This window comes from Gopherus evgoodei, chromosome 1 (assembly GCF_007399415.2).
Source record: "Gopherus evgoodei ecotype Sinaloan lineage chromosome 1, rGopEvg1_v1.p, whole genome shotgun sequence".
NCBI lineage: Eukaryota > Metazoa > Chordata > Testudines > Testudinidae > Gopherus > Gopherus evgoodei.
In genome coordinates this window covers 217,862,472-217,881,066 of record NC_044322.1, presented here as the reverse complement: position 1 = coordinate 217,881,066, position 18,595 = coordinate 217,862,472, and the positions used below count along the sequence as shown (strand labels likewise).

General features: G+C 44.2%; 1 protein-coding gene and 1 long non-coding RNA gene across 10 annotated transcripts in view; one reads left to right on the top strand and one right to left on the bottom strand.

Annotated features, from left to right (window-relative positions):
* Positions 1 to 9,373: 9,373 nt before the first annotated feature.
* Positions 9,374 to 18,595, bottom strand: part of KEL (Kell metallo-endopeptidase (Kell blood group)) — a 32,696-nt gene continuing 23,474 nt past the window's right edge. For all 9 annotated transcript variants that reach the window (XM_030536535.1, XM_030536527.1, XM_030536545.1 and 6 more), the window contains 4 exons: positions 15,656 to 15,723; positions 15,115 to 15,281; positions 13,998 to 14,093; positions 9,374 to 12,635 (listed from right to left, as the gene is read on the bottom strand). In XM_030536535.1, the coding sequence (XP_030392395.1) occupies positions 12,459 to 12,635; positions 13,998 to 14,093; positions 15,115 to 15,281; positions 15,656 to 15,723 (508 nt within the window). In that variant the 3' untranslated portion in view covers positions 9,374 to 12,458. The remainder of the gene's footprint in view (positions 12,636 to 13,997; positions 14,094 to 15,114; positions 15,282 to 15,655; positions 15,724 to 18,595) is intronic.
* Positions 15,730 to 17,114, top strand: LOC115636480. Its single transcript, XR_003996963.1, has 2 exons — positions 15,730 to 16,003; positions 16,143 to 17,114. It is a non-coding gene; the product is annotated as an uncharacterized LOC115636480 (long non-coding RNA).

Below are 18,595 nucleotides of genomic sequence, written 5' to 3'. Positions count from 1 at the left end.
GGGCCTTATACCGGTACAGCTTATTCCCGTAACTGAACCAGAATAAGGCCAAGTCTAGACTACAGACTTCTGCTGCACAGCTCGGTGAGTCAGGGAATGTGAAGAGGTGTGATCCCTGACCAGCTGAGCTGTGCTGGCAAAAGCCCTGAGCACAGGCAGAGTTATAGCAACAGATCTGCACTTTTGTAGGTATAGCTTATTTCACTTGGGAGTGGGAGTGGAAGAAGTTATGCTAGCAAATGTGCAGCTTTTCTGACATAAACTGCAATCCCAATAGGAACACTTGGCTAGTGCAGTGCACTGGTATTCTTATATTGGTAAAGCCTTCCTAGTGCATACATGGTCTCAGCAATACTAATATAAGCACCTTTAGACCAATATAACTATAGCTATACTTTGAGGTGAGGTGGAGTGCATTTCATTATATTGGCACAGTTAAAGTGGTAAAACTTCCTAGTGTCGTCAAGCCCACACTTTCACTCTTCCCTTTTTACTCTGGCTATGCCTACACTAAAGTGTTTATAGTGGCACAGCTGTACTGATGCAGCTGTGCTGCTTGGAGATCTCTCATGTAGCTGATCTATGCTGGTGGGAGACAGCTTTCCCATCGACATAATTAATCCACCCCCCACTAGTGCTTATGCCAGCATAATTTATGTTACTCAGGAAGGTGGAATATTCACACCCCTGAGCAACATAAATTTTGCCAACTTAAGTAGTATTGTGTACATAGCTAAAGTCTCTTTGATACTTATTTTCATTAGGGTTTTATTAGGGACACAAACCAAAATCCCACCTCTGAACAACCTGATGTTCAATTCAGATCCCAGCTTCAGAGTTGACCCATATCCCTTTCACTGAAAAAAATATGTAAAAGTTTAATCATTCAATTGGCCTGGTGTTATACGAAGACAAGTAGTGGAAACATCTACACTGTGCTGTCTGTACAGGAGAAAATATAAGGCCCGAGCTAAAGATGAGCATTTGAGCACTTGCTGGGCACTGAACTATTGCTGCAGATCTCTGGAGGAGGTTACAGGTGGGAGGGATAACTTAACCCTCCACAGCAGGGGGCTTGGCTGATGAAACTTGCTAAAGCCTGCAAGACAGGGTCCCTATGGTGAACCAAGGGAGATTTGCCAAAGGAGAATGTTGTTCATCACAGCATGCAGGAAAGACTAGGAAAAATCATATTACTAAGATTAACACCAGCATTTCCCAAACGTGGGGGTGGGGAGAGGAACGAAGGACTAGCTGACCAGAGCAGAAGATGGGCAGGCCTTTAGCAACAGGCTGTGATTGGGGTCATTTTACTGAAGCAGGGAGAGGGGGGTCAGGTTTCAAAATGTGGGAGAACACTGGGGATTGCACCATACTAGCTGCTTGGCAGCCTTATGAAATTACCAGGCTTCTCCACTGTGTGTATTGCCTCACTCATAATTTCCCTGTGCTGAGTGTTTTACCATCTTGACAGCATAGGTGAAAACTTCCCACTGCCACAATGCCTCCCAGTTCCTTACAGACCCTGAGCTCCCTCTGACCTGAGCACCCGCTAGTGGGGTGTGGGAGTGGGAGCATAGAGTCAGAGCAACATGCCCTCAAGTGCTGGAAGGGTGGTGCCTGAGCTCGTCCTTCTGATGGGGCTGTTCACATAACCTGTCTCATCCTCACCCTCCAGTTCCACCCTGCACATAGTCTCTATTTTTAGGAATTTTACTTCCTGATTTTTTTGCTCGGCCAAGAATCATAGACTATCAGGGTTGAAAGGGACCTCAGGAGGTCATCTAGTCCAACCCCCTGCTCAAAGGAGGATCAGCACCAACTAAATCATCCCAGCCAGGGCTTTGTCAAACCTGACTTTAAAAACCGCTAAGGAAGGAGATTCCACCACCTCCCTAGATAACCCATTCCAGTGCTTCAACGATCCTCTGGTGAAAAAATTTTTCCTAATAAGAACTGTTTTTAAGTAGTGCTGGCATTAACCCAAAGTCCTGTCACTCTCTACAGCACCTCTTTTTGGGTTTGTGTTATCTCAGTTACGTGTCTGCTCTGCTGCCAGATTTATTTTTCTGTGGGCTGAGTGAAAGCGGATTGGCTAGAACTTTGTGTAAGCGGGGGAAGATAATACAATCATCCTGTTCCAGTTTCACAGGCCCATAAGCTTCTAGCCTAGGACTCAGTTCCCCAACTACTGCACATCTTTTAAACAAGAAATAGGTCCCCATAGGGTTACACTACTGGGATACACACTACATCATCCTTAAATTGGGAACAGGGTCCAGTTGGTCCCCTGGGGTCTCTATAGGGAACATGTTCCTGGGAGTTACCTTTCCAGCCCCTGCACCCATTTTAAACAGGGCAAGGTGATTGCAAGTAGTGATCAAGAGATGAAAAACTCCATAGCTCAGTCTGATTCCCCTTAAACCATCCGGTGTGCACTGCCGATATCTGGGGATCATATGGCATCTGTGGATCCTTGAATCAAGGCACTGAGACTTGATAGTGGTATTCATAAACAGTGATCTTTATTGATCTCACCTGCACTGCATGGTATATGTACAGCACTCACTAAAGGCCAGATTTTCAAGGGAGCTCAGCACACTGCAGGTCCTATTGTGAAACTAATGGCCTTCACTATGCTGAGACTTTGGGAACATTTGGCCACAAACTCCTGAAGTCCTGTCCCAGCCAGCGCACCCTGGGCTCATTGTAGAAACAGAGAAAGATTATCTGAGGGCAAGTCTCTTTTCTGATTGTTTCAAAGTCCCAATCAGGAATCTGGAGATGGCCCCAGAACATCCCATGATATAGAAAATCTCCATATTCCAGCCCATTCAGTCTTCTGATAAATTCCTAGGCTTGAAAGGTTTCCTGAGTATGAGGCTAAAAATCCCAGGCACCCAGGAAAGAAGCAAATACCTGAGAGTAGAAGCAGCATTTCTGAAAAAGAGCATAAGATCACTTTGGGTTTGACACAGATAAGTTTGTTATCCAGCTACTGCCCAACAGTCATATCCAGGGCAGAGTAAATAGCCCAGGAGTCTGTCCCATATTCATAGATGAAAGGTAAACAACATGAAACAAATAGGAGGAATAAGAAAATGTGCAGGGGAGGGAGGGAAAAGGGCAGAGGAACAGCCTATAAATGATGATGCAAAACTTTCTGTTTAAAATTTCACAAACTGTGTAGGCATCTGCTAAAGGCAAATGGAGCTGGGGTTACGCCATGAGTTTGAAAATGATTAATGAAAATTGCTTCCCAAGCCACATGCTGGAAATCCCATCACTTGGGACACATAAATGTGCTCCAGACAAAGACCTGAAGGCTAAACTGTAGTGGACAATATTCTAGTGGCTGGGGGAAAGAGAAGTGATGGACAAGACATGACCTAAAAGAACTTTTTCATTTATAAAATAAAACTACTCAATAACAGCAGCTGTGTCCGTTCACTGATGATGCTAGAGCACCATCTGGAGGCTGTTTTAGGGCACATACTTCTATTTAAAGCTTCATGTTGAAATCTAGTCATCTTCTTATCAAGTAGAATGTAGTTTCAGGCCTCCCCTCTGCCCCTGAGCACCTTTCACATGTTTTATGGTTTTACAAGCACATTTTCCTATTTTTAAAAATGTGTTTCTCTCCACTGGTGCTATATGAAAGACCTATACAAACAACAGGGATTCTAGATAACTGGTAATACAGGGAAACTACTACACAACTCCTTTCCCCTCGCCCCAAAGCAGAGAAAAATATGATTTGTGAAGTCTGTTTCTGTTATAGTGTATGAAGTGAAACTTGTAAGAATAATAGGTACATGTTCAGAGTGAAGTGTGATTTTCAGATCAGTGGTCTCCCTTTAATTATGATCTTACAGTTTGCTAGCCCAATTTCCTTCACCTCCCTTTTAGTTTTGTACAGTCTTTACTGTAAGTAAATCAGAGTCCTACAGGTTCCCAAAATGCTTTCCCACTCTCTCCACATTCTAGGTTCTTGTTAGCTGTGAGTCCTTGCTCCATTCTGAAAGGGACTGTTCCCCCCCCCTCTCCTCCTGTTCATAGGGCAGATGCATAACAGAGTATGACATCATGGTATGTCACAAGGGCCTGATGATGTCATAGCCCACCCTGAGCTGGAGTCAGTCTGCCAGGAGGATCCTGAGTCCTTCATTAATTCAAGGGGCAATGAGTACAGGCATCTCCTGCTGGACGGGAGAGGTGGAGGAGGGGTGATCCAATTCTGATGGTTTCCCTGGGGTACACCATCTATCTGTTGGCCGTACTCCTGGCCACCCACTTCCTCGTGTTCTCTGATGCCTTCATACCATCAAAAAGCCAGACCATGTTCCATGGAGTCAAGGACAGGAAGCTTGAGGGAAGGAGCCCACCACCAGGTTAGAGAGGCTGTCTCTGGCTTTCCTGTATGGAGAGCCAATAGGGAGAGAGGATGGACTGAGAAGATGGCAGAGTGGGAAGGAAGAAAGGATGTGGTGAAGGAGGGGTTAGAGCATGAGGATTAAAAAGAAGGGAGGGTGCAAGGTGACAGCTAGAGATGGAGAAAGAGGGAGGGGAATGGACAGAAAAGTGGGAATAGGGGTTGGCGAAAAGGAATGAGGGGGAAAAAGGAATTGGATGGGGAGGGAAGAAGGGTGATAAGGAATGACAGCATAAGGGAAGGGTAGATATAAATTGAGGGGATATCAGAGGAGCTTGTTTTTAGTTATCTATATGTGCAATGCCTCAATTCAATGAGGCCCTGCTCTGGGCCAGGGCCTCTAAGTGGTACTAGAGATTGGTAAGCCTGCTGCAAGTGTTGCTGAAAAAGCTGTCTTTTAGTTCAGGCAGCAGCCCTGCATTAAGATCCAGAGGTCTTAGGTTTGCTCCCCACTGCTAGTGACCCATCCAGGAGTCATAACTGCTAAATGATACAATCCTGTCATTCTCTCAACCATGCCAGCTGAAATGCCGCTCATAGGCAGGGAGCAAGGTTTCCCCTTTATCTGCTCAGCTTCCCTTCCCAGCAGGGGTTGCTCTCAGAGTTTCTCTGAACAGGCAACTGAGGCTTCCTTCCCTTACCCCACCTTCACTTGGCCTCACTGCTTCCTGCCTCACATGAGAAGAGAGAGGTGAGCAGGCTGTGAGCTTGAGCACATTCCACCTCCAGCAGCCTTCTGTGCAATGAGGAAGATGAGAGCAGCGTTCACAAGCTCAGGGGAAGCAAGGGCTCTGCGAGAGGGGCACTGGATCCCTGTGGGAAGAGGGAGAGCAGAAAAGGGGAAGAGAAATGGCTGAGTGAGAGCAAAGAGAGAGAGAGGGCCAATCATGAAGAAATAAAGGTGTGAAGGACTAGATGAGAGATTGTAGTTGAAAGAGGGAAAGGGAGGAGGGAAAATGCTGTAGGGACAAGTCATGTGGCTCATGCACAGGCCTGGAACTCCTGAGTTCCATTGCCAGGTCTACCATTGACTTGTGCTAGGACCTTGGGCAAGTCTCTTCTCTCCTCTTTGCCTCAGTTTCCCCATCTATAAAATAAAGATAATGACCTTGGGTCACAGGTGGGTGAGAGCACTTTCATAGCTTCGGATGGCAGTATAGCATTCATTTATTAGCATTAGATGATTTTTCTGGTGTAGAAAAAGTTTACTTACTTCACACACATCCATAAGCACATCACATAAAGAGCTACATAGAATTTGTCAGCTATGACAACAATGTGGTGAGGGATGGGCTAAGGGGAGACATCTAGGGAGAGGAAGGATAGTGAGAGTAGGGAGTTTGGAAGAGAGAAAAGGGGACAGGAAGGAAGGGAAGCAGTTGGGGAGTTGGAGGGGACTCAGTGCAGAAGGGAGTGAAGGAGTGAGAGAATGGAGATGGGATGAAGATGAATTGAGGGAAAGAATGGAGAAAGGAGTGGGAGGAGAGGAGAGACAGGTATAGAAGCAGCAAGAGACCAAAAAGAATGAGAGAACAGCTAGGATGGACAGTGAAAGAGACAGAGAGGAGAAAGAGAGACAGAGAGGAGAGCTTATGTCCCCCTCTTGGGTTACAGGCTGGGAGCAAATGGAAGAAACCTTTGTGGCTTCGTCAACAGGGGAAGGCATGGAGCTGATTGACATGGTGCAGAATGAGGATGCACAAAGACTGAGGAATTCAGTGGTGAAGGATTTGCTGTTGGATCTGGCCATCTCCTTAAACACAGGCAGCATCATGCTTTTTTTTTTATGCGTGACATAGAACCAGAAATCATTGCCATGCTCATGGATGAAGACAACCTGAATGTCTATCTGCGTTTCATGATTGCCTGCTAAGCAACAGTGCTTTTCCTCACTACTCACACCCCAGGGAACCTGTGAACCAAGTGACAACAACAGGCACCTTCCCCATCACCCAGACCTGTCTCATCTCCCAACCCCCTTGAGAACCCTCAATAAACCCTCAATCCAAAGCTTGTGGAATCTCTTATAAACCAGATTTCCTCATCTCAGGATCACCATCTTCTGTCTCCCATCTGCTTGTTATGGCAGAGCAGAACACTCTCCACTGAGCTGGGCCAGAGGGCTCTAAAGGGTCTTATGCACTGCATTGCCATGCTGGAGACCTACCTATGGGTCACAGTCTTGATTCCTTTCTCACCTGGTGCTGTTAAGGCGACAGAGACCCAGTTCCTAGTTACAGTGTGGCAGCCAAAATACCTGGTCCACCCGGCGCAAGGATCTGGAGTGACTCACCCTGTAGGTACTTGCTCCAAGTATGTTAATGGTTAAATCAGTGATATAGACTGTTCACATGAGAATGAGTGAAAGGAACTATCTACACCAGGGGTAGACAACCTATGGCACGTGTGCCAAAGGTGGCACGACAGCTGATTTTCAGTGGCACTCACACTGCCTGGGTCCTGGCCACCAGTCCGGGGGGGCTCTGTATTTTAATTTAATTTTAAATTAAGCTTCTTAAACATTTTAAAAACCTTATTTACTTTACATACAACAATAGTTTAGCTATATATTATAGACTTATAGAAAGAGCCCTTCTAAAAACATTAAAATGTATTACCGGCACACGAAACCTTAAATTACAGTGAATAAATGAAGACTTGGTACACCACTTCTGAAAGGTTGCCGACCCCTGATCTACACAAAGGAAAGCAGCTGGTCCATCTGGCCTGGTATTATCTCTGCAGCAGGGGCCATTACCATATACTTCACAGGAAGCTGCAAACTCCACCATAACTATACAAATACATGCTTACAGGGGAAGGTATTTCTTAAAGCAGGCAGCTAGTGTTTGTTTTATCCATAAACCAGTAGGTCTGATCCTAAGAGTTGATCCTATCCAATGTCACTGCAGATATTTTCTTACTCAGATACGTAGCAGCCGGCTTTGAATCCCACTATATTCTGCATTTCCTTAATATGATGAGGCAATGAGTTCCACAGGCCAGCTATGTCCTGTGTAATAAAGTCAGACTCTGTAATGGCCAAAAATATCCAAATGTAAAGATGTTTCTGTCTTTGAAAGAGCAGCAGTATAAAGGGGTTAAACAATTATGTTGCGTACATTGCTGGAAAAGAAATTACTGAATGACAAACATTTTTCTCAACTTACATTCCAGAGAAAATGTTTTTTCTCTGATTAACAAGGTATATAAAAATGTCAAAACAGAGCTCAGTGTAAATGACTATAAGAATAAGTTTAAATAATAAAAAATAGGTTTTGTTGGGGACATAACAATCTTTTTTTGATCTTGAAAATTATGAGTAAGATAATTAAATACACTCTGAGATACCAATTATAAAAAAAAAATCCACCATGAGCTGAATCATTCCCAGTATATATTGGTCACAATTCATTAGCTCAGGCTGTAGTATCTGAAGAAAATAAATGCAAATGAAAGAGGAGTATTTTTCAAGGAGACTTTCTTGAGCTGACTGGAGTAGGAATTGAACAAAGAGGAAAAGTTTGGGTGTGGAATCTGTAAACACTTTAAGAATGACCTGCAAAGGATAGTAACATGGAGCTTGTGATTTTCTTTATGAGGGACAAAAGACAAAAGCCTAACAGGATTTGTTAAGGTGGCACCCAGTCATGAACCTGCACTTCATTGCTAGGCACTGTACAGACACAGAACAAAAAGGGAGACCTACCTAAAGAGTTTACAATCCAAGTAGGGGTGTGTCAGCACATGGAGTTATTTAATAATAGCTGTCCCTGAAATAACTCCATATGTAGTTAAGCTGTAAGGTATTCAGTACCTTCTTCTTCTTCATCTTTTTTTTAAACCTTAGAAATACCAGGAAAATAAAATCTTGCTTTTCCTGTTTTGCTGGAGGTCTTTCTTGCAAGACATGGATATGTAGATTCTCAGATCTCAGCCCATACTTGAAGGGCAAGGTGTGCCCTATCTACAAGAGCTTTGCTTCACACTGATCATTCAGGTATTTGAATTAGTTAAATAGATGTTTGAAAAAACAAAAGCATCACGGCCAACAACCAAACAGATCGTTTTAAACAGTTAGAATAAAAAAAAAAAAAGCTCTTTCCATATCAATGAAACAGGTTTCATTTGCATGATTTCTCTGATGTCATAAAGATCCTAGCTCTCTAGTAGTCCAAGAGGCGTCCAAGAAAACCAGGACTGACAAGACCTGAATTTCCAATGTTGAAAAAAAAAAGGGAAAAAAAGGAAAAAATATTGGGAGGCAGAGGAGGAAATGCCAACACTTTCAGGAAGCAAACAAACAAAAGAAAAGAAAAACCCCTGTGGTGTTTAAATGTTGCTTGTAATCTTAAATATCTAATATTAGGTTTTTTTTTAAAGGGAGTCAGTGTGATGCAGTAGATAAAGCATAGAGAGTAAGAATTGGAAGGGCTGAGGTGAAATCCAGCCATATTAATGTCATAAGGGAGTTTTGTCACTGATTTCAAGGGAGCCAGGATTTCACCGATGGTTTATTCTCTCATCTCTGCCACTGACCTGCTGTGTAACCTTGTTTAAGTCATTAGTGTCTCCGTGCCCCAGTTTCCCCATCTGTAAAATAAAGATAATGATATCTAACCCTGTTTGTATAGTGCTTTGAAGTCTATGCATAAAACTCACCAACATATGTGCTATTACTTATATCAAACTGTGAGTCTGATATATACCATTTTTTCAAGACTAGTAGAAATGTTTCTAAGATTTTCTTTGTTCACTCCAAGGAATACAGATTTTAGTTTGGATTTAAACATTCTCCTGCAGCATTTGCAACTCTGATATTACAGCAACGACCTAGTGCTTGAGAGCTGGAAAATAAAACTGACAGAAAGAAAAGTGAAATTCACCAGTCTATTTTCATTCTCTTATACTGAGTGAAATTCAAAAATGAATCAATCAGCATTAATAGTAAATAGTACATTTAATTTTTAAAAAATATTTCAATTATAATTTTTCAGTCAAAAGATTTATTAATAACAACACAGATAAAGAACCTTTTATTCACATATATTCTGTTCGGCCTTTAATCAGTGAGAATACAACAGTGAAATGGTCTTTCAAAAAAAGTGTTCCTGAAGAATATACTGTGTTGGCCTATACTGGCTGGCACTGGATTCATAGATTCCAAGGCCAGAAAGGATGATTGTGATCATCTAGTCTGACCTCTTGTATAAACAGGCCATAGAACTTCCCCCAATAATTCCTGTTTTTTAGAACAACATCCAGCCTTAATTTAAAAATTGCCAAAGATTGAGAATCCTCCACAACCCTTGCTAATTGTCACAGTGACAGGGATTAAGACAATTAATTGGTCTTTTCCAGCTTTAATTTTGCTGCTTATTCCCAATACCAGTATCTACTCCCAAAGAATCACCCCACTGGTAATATAATGTTCAGAATAAAACAGCTCCCATCATTTAAATTTTTTCCCAGAAACAGTTTTACAAAGAAACAGGGGCCAGTGAGCTGTAGGAGGGTTGTGTTTGCCAATTCTAGTGAATTTTATTTATTTATTTTTTTTAAATATAGGTCTAATTATCAGGGCCTCCAAAATTATAGTTTTAAGGGATTCTTAGTAACATAGAAATGTTCTTATATGCCAGTTTTCTTGCTGCTCCTGAAATCCACTATATCTTTTACACTTTGCTCCCCTACACAGCATTACTACATGACATTTGGTTGCAACAATACTGTCACAAAAACATAACAGCAGCAAAACTCCCCCATCTGGATAGCAAAAATTCCTGAAAAGCAGTTAGGTATTTGGAGAAGCATTCTAAAATCTGGGTGGTTAGTCTGACCTCTGGAGGCTCCCATAAACCCTGGAAACCACCCCCTACCATCCCAATCTTTCCTTAAACAGGCCCCAGTCCTAGCTAACTTAATATAGGGTAACCATATTTTCCAAAAGGAAAATGGGACACCATACGAGGCACCTCCTCCCTTCCCGTGTGGGGCCTACCCAAGGCTTCCCTCTCTCCCATGTGCGTGGGGCCAGCCCTAGACCCTCTGCCACCCATCTGCAGAGGGCTGCTCTGGCCTGAGCTGCTCTCCCAAGCCCTTCCTCCTGTGAAGGGCTGGCATTGCTGCTCTCCCCCACACACATGTTCCTCTGCACCCTGCTAAGGTTGCACCCCACTTTTGGGGCAAAACTGGGCATTTGTCCAGTTTTGGGACAAATGCCCAGTTTTGCCAAAAAAAGTCAGGACAGCCAGGACAGGGCTTAAAAAAAGAGACTGTCCTGGCCAAAATGGGACATAGGGTCACCATAACTTGATGCCTTTTTGTGAGAGGGAACAAGACTTGTCTGTTATCTCCATATGGAGTAACTGGGGGAAACTATTAGGAATCTCTAACATCTTGGGGGGGGCATAACACCCTCCCACATCCCATTGCCTCCTGACAGTGCATGACAAGGCCCTGGTGCAGGACTAGATTAGGGGCTCCCTTCCCCATTCCAAAATCTAAAATGTTGCTTATGCCCAGCATTGGGCCCACAACCTATCCCACCACCTCCAACATCTTCAGTTGCCCCCCAAAACTCCCCCCCCACTTGCCCCCATCCTCCCAGTCCTTTCCACTCACCCCATAGTACACCAACACCTCACCCCCCCAACCCCTCATCCACTGGCCTCCAAGACTTTCCAGGACATTCACCAGCACCCAGCTCAGCACTCCACTCCCATTCCAGGCTAGGGAGGCAACTCCTAATCTTGGCTGGCAGCTGCCCCTCAGTTCCTCTCACCCCATTGTCCACCCCACATCACACGAGAGACCAAATCTGAGTGATGAGTGGTGTCACCTGGTCACAATGCCACTCAAATCTGGCCTGAGCCCCAGACAGGTGAGGGCCAAATTTGTGTGAGCAGCATTGCCACTCTGTGAACCAGGTGATATGCCAAAGTGCCATTCCATCTGGAAGTCCCTCATAACCTCATAACTCAATGGTTCTGGTGGAACTTCACTACTTGCAACATTATAGCTATGTCACTGACTCCTGAGATTCCACTCCCTGTCCTGTTCATGCCTTGCTTCCCCCCTTCCTCTTTTCCACAGAAGGGGTTCCACCATTCCAGCCTTTCTTATCCCTCAGCCAGTGCATGCCCTTCCCCTTCTTCTGAGTGCAAAAAAGCTTAAGAATAGCTGCTGCTGCTACGTCCTTCTCGGCAGAAGTCAGCAGGGGGAGCAATTAGAAAAGAGAGGCAACCGCTGCATCAGACAAGCGATATCTAGGGTTTGATCCAAAGTCCAATGAAGTTAATGGGACTGAGCTTTCCATTCAAGCTAGCAGTGGGCTGGGCCCCTAGTGGTCAGAGATAGGAATAACTGGGGGAAAAAACAATCCCAAAGAGCTAGACAGGTCAGATCCAGGACACTAGGCTAAATAGCAGAAAATAACATAGAATCTCAAGACCATTCCACTCATATTGGGGGTGCTAAGACAGGTATGCCATAACATATCTAGGTGAGGTTTTTAGCAATGTACATTAATTAAATGACTCATCTTCCCATCTGGAAGCAGTAACCAGTGAGTCTCTTACCCCCTTGTGATTTCAGAGTGAGAGATCTGAGTTCTTCTATCCCTAGTGGTCCAGGGCGGGAGGTGTGCATGGGAACTTGTGAGGTTCCCCCCAGTGTTGTTAATAATTGCAGCTTGTCTATTGACCTTGCAAGCCTGTACCCCCACACTCTGAAAGGCAAATTTAGCCTAACTGGGGCAGGGCATGGGGAGCATTTGGGGAGTAGCACACACTGTACTGGCTGCTATGTTTAGCCTCTCTTCCCTCTTGCTACCCGGACTGGAATCTTCTGCCACCATGACCTATTGGTGGGGGAAAAGGATGAGAAGAAGGGATGTGGAGGAATGGGTTAGGCTCCAGAATGTCTCTGTGTGAGGGCAGGCCATTCTTCAGCAGGGATGAATTCTACAGCTCCAGTTTCCATACCTCTGCCTTTCTCTCTCTCTCCCCCTCCATCTCCATGTGGATTACCAGATGTGGCACTTGAAGGCTGGATTCATTGGTGCTGTGCTGGAGCAGTGGAAATGCCTGGCAAAGTCCTGGCTGTTGCTGAGGGGCCCACGGACGCGGAGTGGTGGGGGGCTGTGTGGGTCATTGTGCAGGAAGGCTTGCAGTCTCTCACGGCTCTGGTGCCCACACATACCCTGGAGGGAAACAAAACAATCATGTCAGCATCTAAGAATGATCCCAAAGACTCACTTGCCCATGAGCCCTCACATAGGTTCTGCCGAGTTCCAGCTTGTCATTCTTCCTGGGCAACATGAACATGAAGAGACAGGGCAAACAGAGAGAGAGATGCTGGACAACAGTGCCAGGAGAGAGGATGACACTCAGATCTACACACCTGGATACTGCCATTTCCTAGTGCATGGTAGAGGGGAAGAGTTCCATCTATCCATATCTATCTGTTCTAAAATCTTCATTATGTTATTTCAGTGTGTTAATTTTGTCACAGCCCCAACAAGGCAGAAATTATGCTGGCTGGCAGGGGAAGCACCTATAGGACAGGTAGTGCTGTGAATATGCCATTCTTTGGAGGGGAGAGTCCAGCTTTTATTCAGGTGATTTGCAGAGTCTGGGTCATACTGGACTCATTACTGTTGCTGGAAGCCCAGATGATCACTCTGGTTAATCCTGCCTGCATTCACTGACAGCTGGTCCTAGAGCTGCACATCTCTTCTCTAATACAGACCTTACCAGAGTGACCCAACGCTTTGTAGCCTCAGGACTGGACAACCTTCTTCTGCACTCTTCTCAGGGATACCATCAATAAGCACTCTGAAGATCCAGCTAGTGTGGAATATAATGGCTGATCTCTATGATCCCTGAATCTCTATGAGAACATAACACCAGTGATCTTTGAAGTGCACTTCACTTGCAGCTCAAGGGTTAGGTTATGTATAAGTCCTAAACTTGCTAAGAGGAAGGTACCTGAAAAATCTCACTCACTCCATCCATCCATCCATCCACATACTTGACCCCCATCACCAAAATACTTGATCAGCTCTCTCCCTAAAGCCCATTGTGGTGGCAGTGCTGGTTCACTCTTGCTGTCTTTTCCTTCTCTCAAACCTAAATTTCTTCTTGCCCACTCTTCCCAGGTAAGTAAATTATCTTTTGACGGTCAAGTTAAATATCATTCATTTTTTTTTCTTTCATTATCATCAGTCATCATAACCAAGGGTGCTTAGATATTCCAGTGACTGCTGCCTTAGATAAACCTTAAATGATGGATAGTAGATAGTTTGTTGTGTGTGGTCCCTTTGACAGTCTGATATTGCTTCAAAGCCCATGTAAGATGTATGTCTTCAGTGAGGCCTTTGATCAGCATTTAGGGAGCAGCCCAGTGCTGCAAAGTGGGGAGAGAGACTCAGACCAGGAGGGAAGGAGATAGTGATAATCAGACACACAAACCAGAGAGAGAAAGTATGAGAGAAAGATACATTAAAGGAGGCCTGATGGACTGGGACAGACAAGATGAATAAGATCAGCAAGGTGTTCATTACATTGGCAAAGCTGATGTAGAAGAGCTGATGGTGTGAGAGTCCACTCCCGGGTAAATTCCTCTCCTGTTTGTGCTTTTTCAGCCAGTTCTTATAGGCCTGTGGGCAAAGAAGGACAGATAAATTAAAAAAAAAATCTCAGACTGTCACAAATATTGTTAAAGTTTAACTCACAACAGAGAGCTGAAATCAGGCGCCTCCTTCCTCCCAGTGTGCATGCTGGTGCAGCCTGCTGGTACTGCGCTGGAGCTCTTACACTGGGACCATAGACATCCATCCACACCATAAACATCCATCCAATCACCGAGAAAGTATAGTATCCTTTTCTTTCCCGTCCCATCTCCTTGCTCTCCGAGATGGCTTATCCCTGCCCTCTTTCCCAGGGGTGGCTCCAGGCCCCAGCATGCCAAGCGTGTGCTTGGGGCGGCAAGCTGCGGGGGGCGCTCTGCTCGTCACCTGGAGGGCATCAGGCAGCCAGCTTCGGCGGCATGCCTGTGGAGGGTTCTCTGGTTCCGCAGCTCTGGTGGACCTCCCGCAGGCGTGCCTGCAGAGGGTCTGCTGGTCTCGTGGCTTCGGTGGAGCCGTGGGACCAGTGGACCCTCCACAAGCACTCCTGTGGGAGGTCCACCGGAGCCGTGGGACCGGCGACTGGCAGAGCACCCCCTGCGGCATGCCACCGTGCTTGGAACGGCAAAATGTCTAGAGCTGCCCCTGCTCTTTCCTATCAACCTAACTGTTGTGCTTCTCATTCCAGGCAATACCACATAGTGGCAGCAGAGGGTCAGAAGATGATGATGTTTGATGCACTACAAATGAATGAAAATCATTTCAACTTAAGTCACTCATGCTCAAAAAAATTTGCCATGCTTTGCATATCACTAGTACCTTCTATCTAAAGATCTGAAGGCATGTGACAGAAATTATTTAATTAAACTTCATAACTTCCCTGAAGAGGAACTTTCTTTCACAGAGTTCTTTCAGCTTCATAGATATGGGTTGTTGATTCATACAGGACCAAGACAGGACCAGAGCAAGAGGGTTGCATGGCAGGGCAGGACTGAGGGGTACTGGTAGAGTTATGTGAAACTACAAGACTAGAACTGCAGGTAGCTTGTGATACCTGGTAAGCGATGGCGAGTCCTCCTGTGTCAGCTGCATTCTCCAGCAGGGTGAAAGTGCCATTGATTCTCAGGCCCTGCAGAGAGTAGCGTTCATACTGTTCCACCATGCAGTCTGTACCCCACACTAATGCATCCCTGTTGCATCTAGGACAGCTCTCAGGCACCACTGTAGAGAAGAGGGAAATCCAGGAAGGTAAATGCAATATCAGTGTCCATTGGGATTCAGTCACTGCTCCCATTAGTAATGAGCATGGTCTGGGACCGAGTCTTTTGAATTTACCAAACCCATCTTTGCACTACACATTTAAATAGGGAGCAGGTCCTGGAGGAGCACCCCTGAGCTCTCCAGAGGGAATACACTCCTGAGGTCTGTGACAGTGAGCAGAGGGAAGACTGTATTATAAATTACCAGCGATGGTTCGGGGCATTGGAACAATTTTTATAGTCAGGGTGGTGAAAGTGGAAACCACGTATTTGGTTGTTATTACTACTTCAGGTCAGGGGATGTTGCTTCACCCTTGAATGGTTCACAATACGCACCGTAATCATGGAATGCGTGAAGCAGCTCATGTGCCATGATGACCCCCATGGCTCCAAAGTTCACAGCGCTGAAAAACACAGAATGTAAAGAGGTATCAGCTGCCAAACCTGCAGGAGGCAGGGGACGCAGGGGTTTCTCTGTACAGCCCTGCTCCATCTAGTGTGATTCTACTATGCCAAGTGATGGTGTAAAACCAGTATCACGGGCTGCATGCTTATCGTCTCTGTTATTCCAGACCAACATGTTCAGCAAATGTTCAAGTAAAGGTATGATTCTTCTAACTATCAGCACTGCCAATTCCCCCTGGCTATGATTACACAGCAATTAAATACCCACAGCTGGCCTGGGTCAGCTGACTTGGGCTTGCTGGACAGCTGCAAAATTGTATAAACTTTAGGGCTTGCCGGAGGCTCCAGCCTGAGCCTGAACATCTACACAACAATTTTAGCCCCACAGCCCGAGTCAGCTGACCCAGGCCAGCTACAGGTCTTTTATTCTGGTGTAGACATACCCTGAGAGTCAAGCTGAATTCTTTCTAGCTCATACCCTTTCATCATTAAAGATTCTGCAAGTCAAATTCTGCCCTCATTAATTGTGGAATCCCAGTGTCCTCATGACAGGTTAGTGACATGGTAATGCCAGGTTAGTGACATCTGTGCAACCCCATTGCCTGTTGAAGAGTTGCACAAATGGTAACTGAGGATAAAGATAATGGGGTTGTACAAGTGAACAATTGCAATTGGATGTTTGTTAACAAGTCTGCTAAGTATGCGCAAGATAGTAATCTAAGCAAGGGTTTCACTAGAAATAGTTGTGGTACTCCCACAGCTTCCACCCACAAACCAAGTTCCACCCATTTGAAACACCAGAATGAGTCCACTCACAGTTAAATTTCCACAGTATGATCATCCCTCTCTTTTCTTACATGCATTGATCAATAATGAAAAAGCAAAGCACATTGACACGTACGTAGTGATCATCACTAGATTTCAGAATTAACAGGTCACTGAAATGAATAGGAGCAACTCATATCTCTCTAACAGCGGCTGCTTTTAGAGTTCTACAGACTCAGTTCACATTTTAAAGGATATCTGCAACTACAACTGGATTTATAATTGATTTTTCAGTTTACTGGCCATTCTGAAAAATCAACACTAACTTTTGTTTCAGGGTTGACCAGAATTTAATTTTTAATTTTTTTTTAATTAACCGATGAAAAAATAATCTGCTTTGTATTGAATGAAGCATTAAGTTCCACTCAGTTTTTAAAAAAAGTTTAATAAAATTGAAGTAAATTTGAAAATGAAAAGTCATATAAAATTGAAAAATCAAAACTTTGCATTTAAAAAATGTCAAAACAAAACGTTTCAATTTTTTTTAATTTCAACTGAAAGAACTTGGAGAATTCAAAATGAATTCGTGAAATATTTTTGTCAACCCCAAGCTGCATTTTTTGGGGGAAAAACCTCAAACCATGGATGTCTGACTCCTGAATCTAATGCTCTCTCTCTCTCTCTCTGAACTGTTAGCTCAGCTGGGCTAACAGTGTTAGCAAACTTACTTCTGTCACAGTCAATTTAGTCAGCAAATCAGACTGAATACAGGAGACAGAACTGCTGATTCAGAAGTGACTCACTCATTAAGTGGAAGCACACAGCATTAGAAAAGTATATTTGTCTTGCCATTATTCATTTCAGCTATGTCCCATTCTTAATCTTGTTATGAGTTTTATGAATCATCAAGGGCACATGGGTGTTCTTCAGATAGGAGGTGTAAGTTTCACCATAGACTAAAAAGAATTATTATATTGATCAGACCACTTATTTCATTCCTTCCCCCAGTGAGAGCCTATTTTTTTTATAATAGGAATTTAATGAGTCTGGGATCATTCTCTCTGTGCAAACTTTTCTACCGGGGGACAAAAAAAATGACATCAAACAATGTTTAATGTGTCTTAAATCACCACTCAATGACAACAATTGCTTGCTCAACAGAGGTGCTCTCATTATTACAGAAGAACAGAATTGTACTGTTTGATGATTCACAGGAATGCATACAAACCTCATAATGCAAAAAAAAAGGTTGCTTAGTAGACGTGGTCTTTTTATAAAGGAGGAGCAGAGTTGTCTTTGATCCATTTGAAGACACTTTGGATAGGAGATTGCCTAAAGGTTTCACAGGATTTATTCTTGGACTCTAGAAAATAATATAGCTCCATCTTTGAGTGACTCAATATTGAGGTGGGCTCAGGAACTGTCTTTGTAGCCTGTCTTGATGAGCCTCATGTCTTTTTTCCTTCTCCTCTATTATATTCTGCCTGCATGGGAGGGCCAGGAAAACTGCCAGCCTGAGTCTCAGGGTAAGACCCTGAGGTTACTCAGTGACAGATGAGAGATGGCTTATCTCAGCCCCACATGGAAAGCACTTAGGCTCTGATTTTGCTCTTACTGAAGCCAGTGGACAAATTCCCACTGAGTTCAGAGGCTACATCTACACTACAGCATAAAATCGAAATTACTAAAACCGGTTTTATAAAACCGATATTATAAAATCGATTTTATGCGTCCACACTAGGGCACATTAATTCGGTGGTGTGCGTCCATGGTCCTAGCTACCAGCGATTTCCGGAGCGGTGCACTCTGGGTAGCTACATTAAAGGAATGAGACCAATAACTTCGATTTCCGTCCACACTAACTCTAAATCAATATAGTAATATCGATTTTAGGGTTACTCCTCTCGTTGGGGAGGAGTACAGAAATCGATTTTAAGAGCCCTTAAAATCGATTTAAAGTGCCTTGTAGTGTGGACGGGTACAGAGTTAAATCGATTTAACGCTGTTTAAATCGATTTAACTGTGTAGTGTGGACCAGACCTCAGAGCAGGACCCTCTCTCCCCTCTTTTGGCCTTTCACAGTGAAACAGTGTACTAGAAACACAG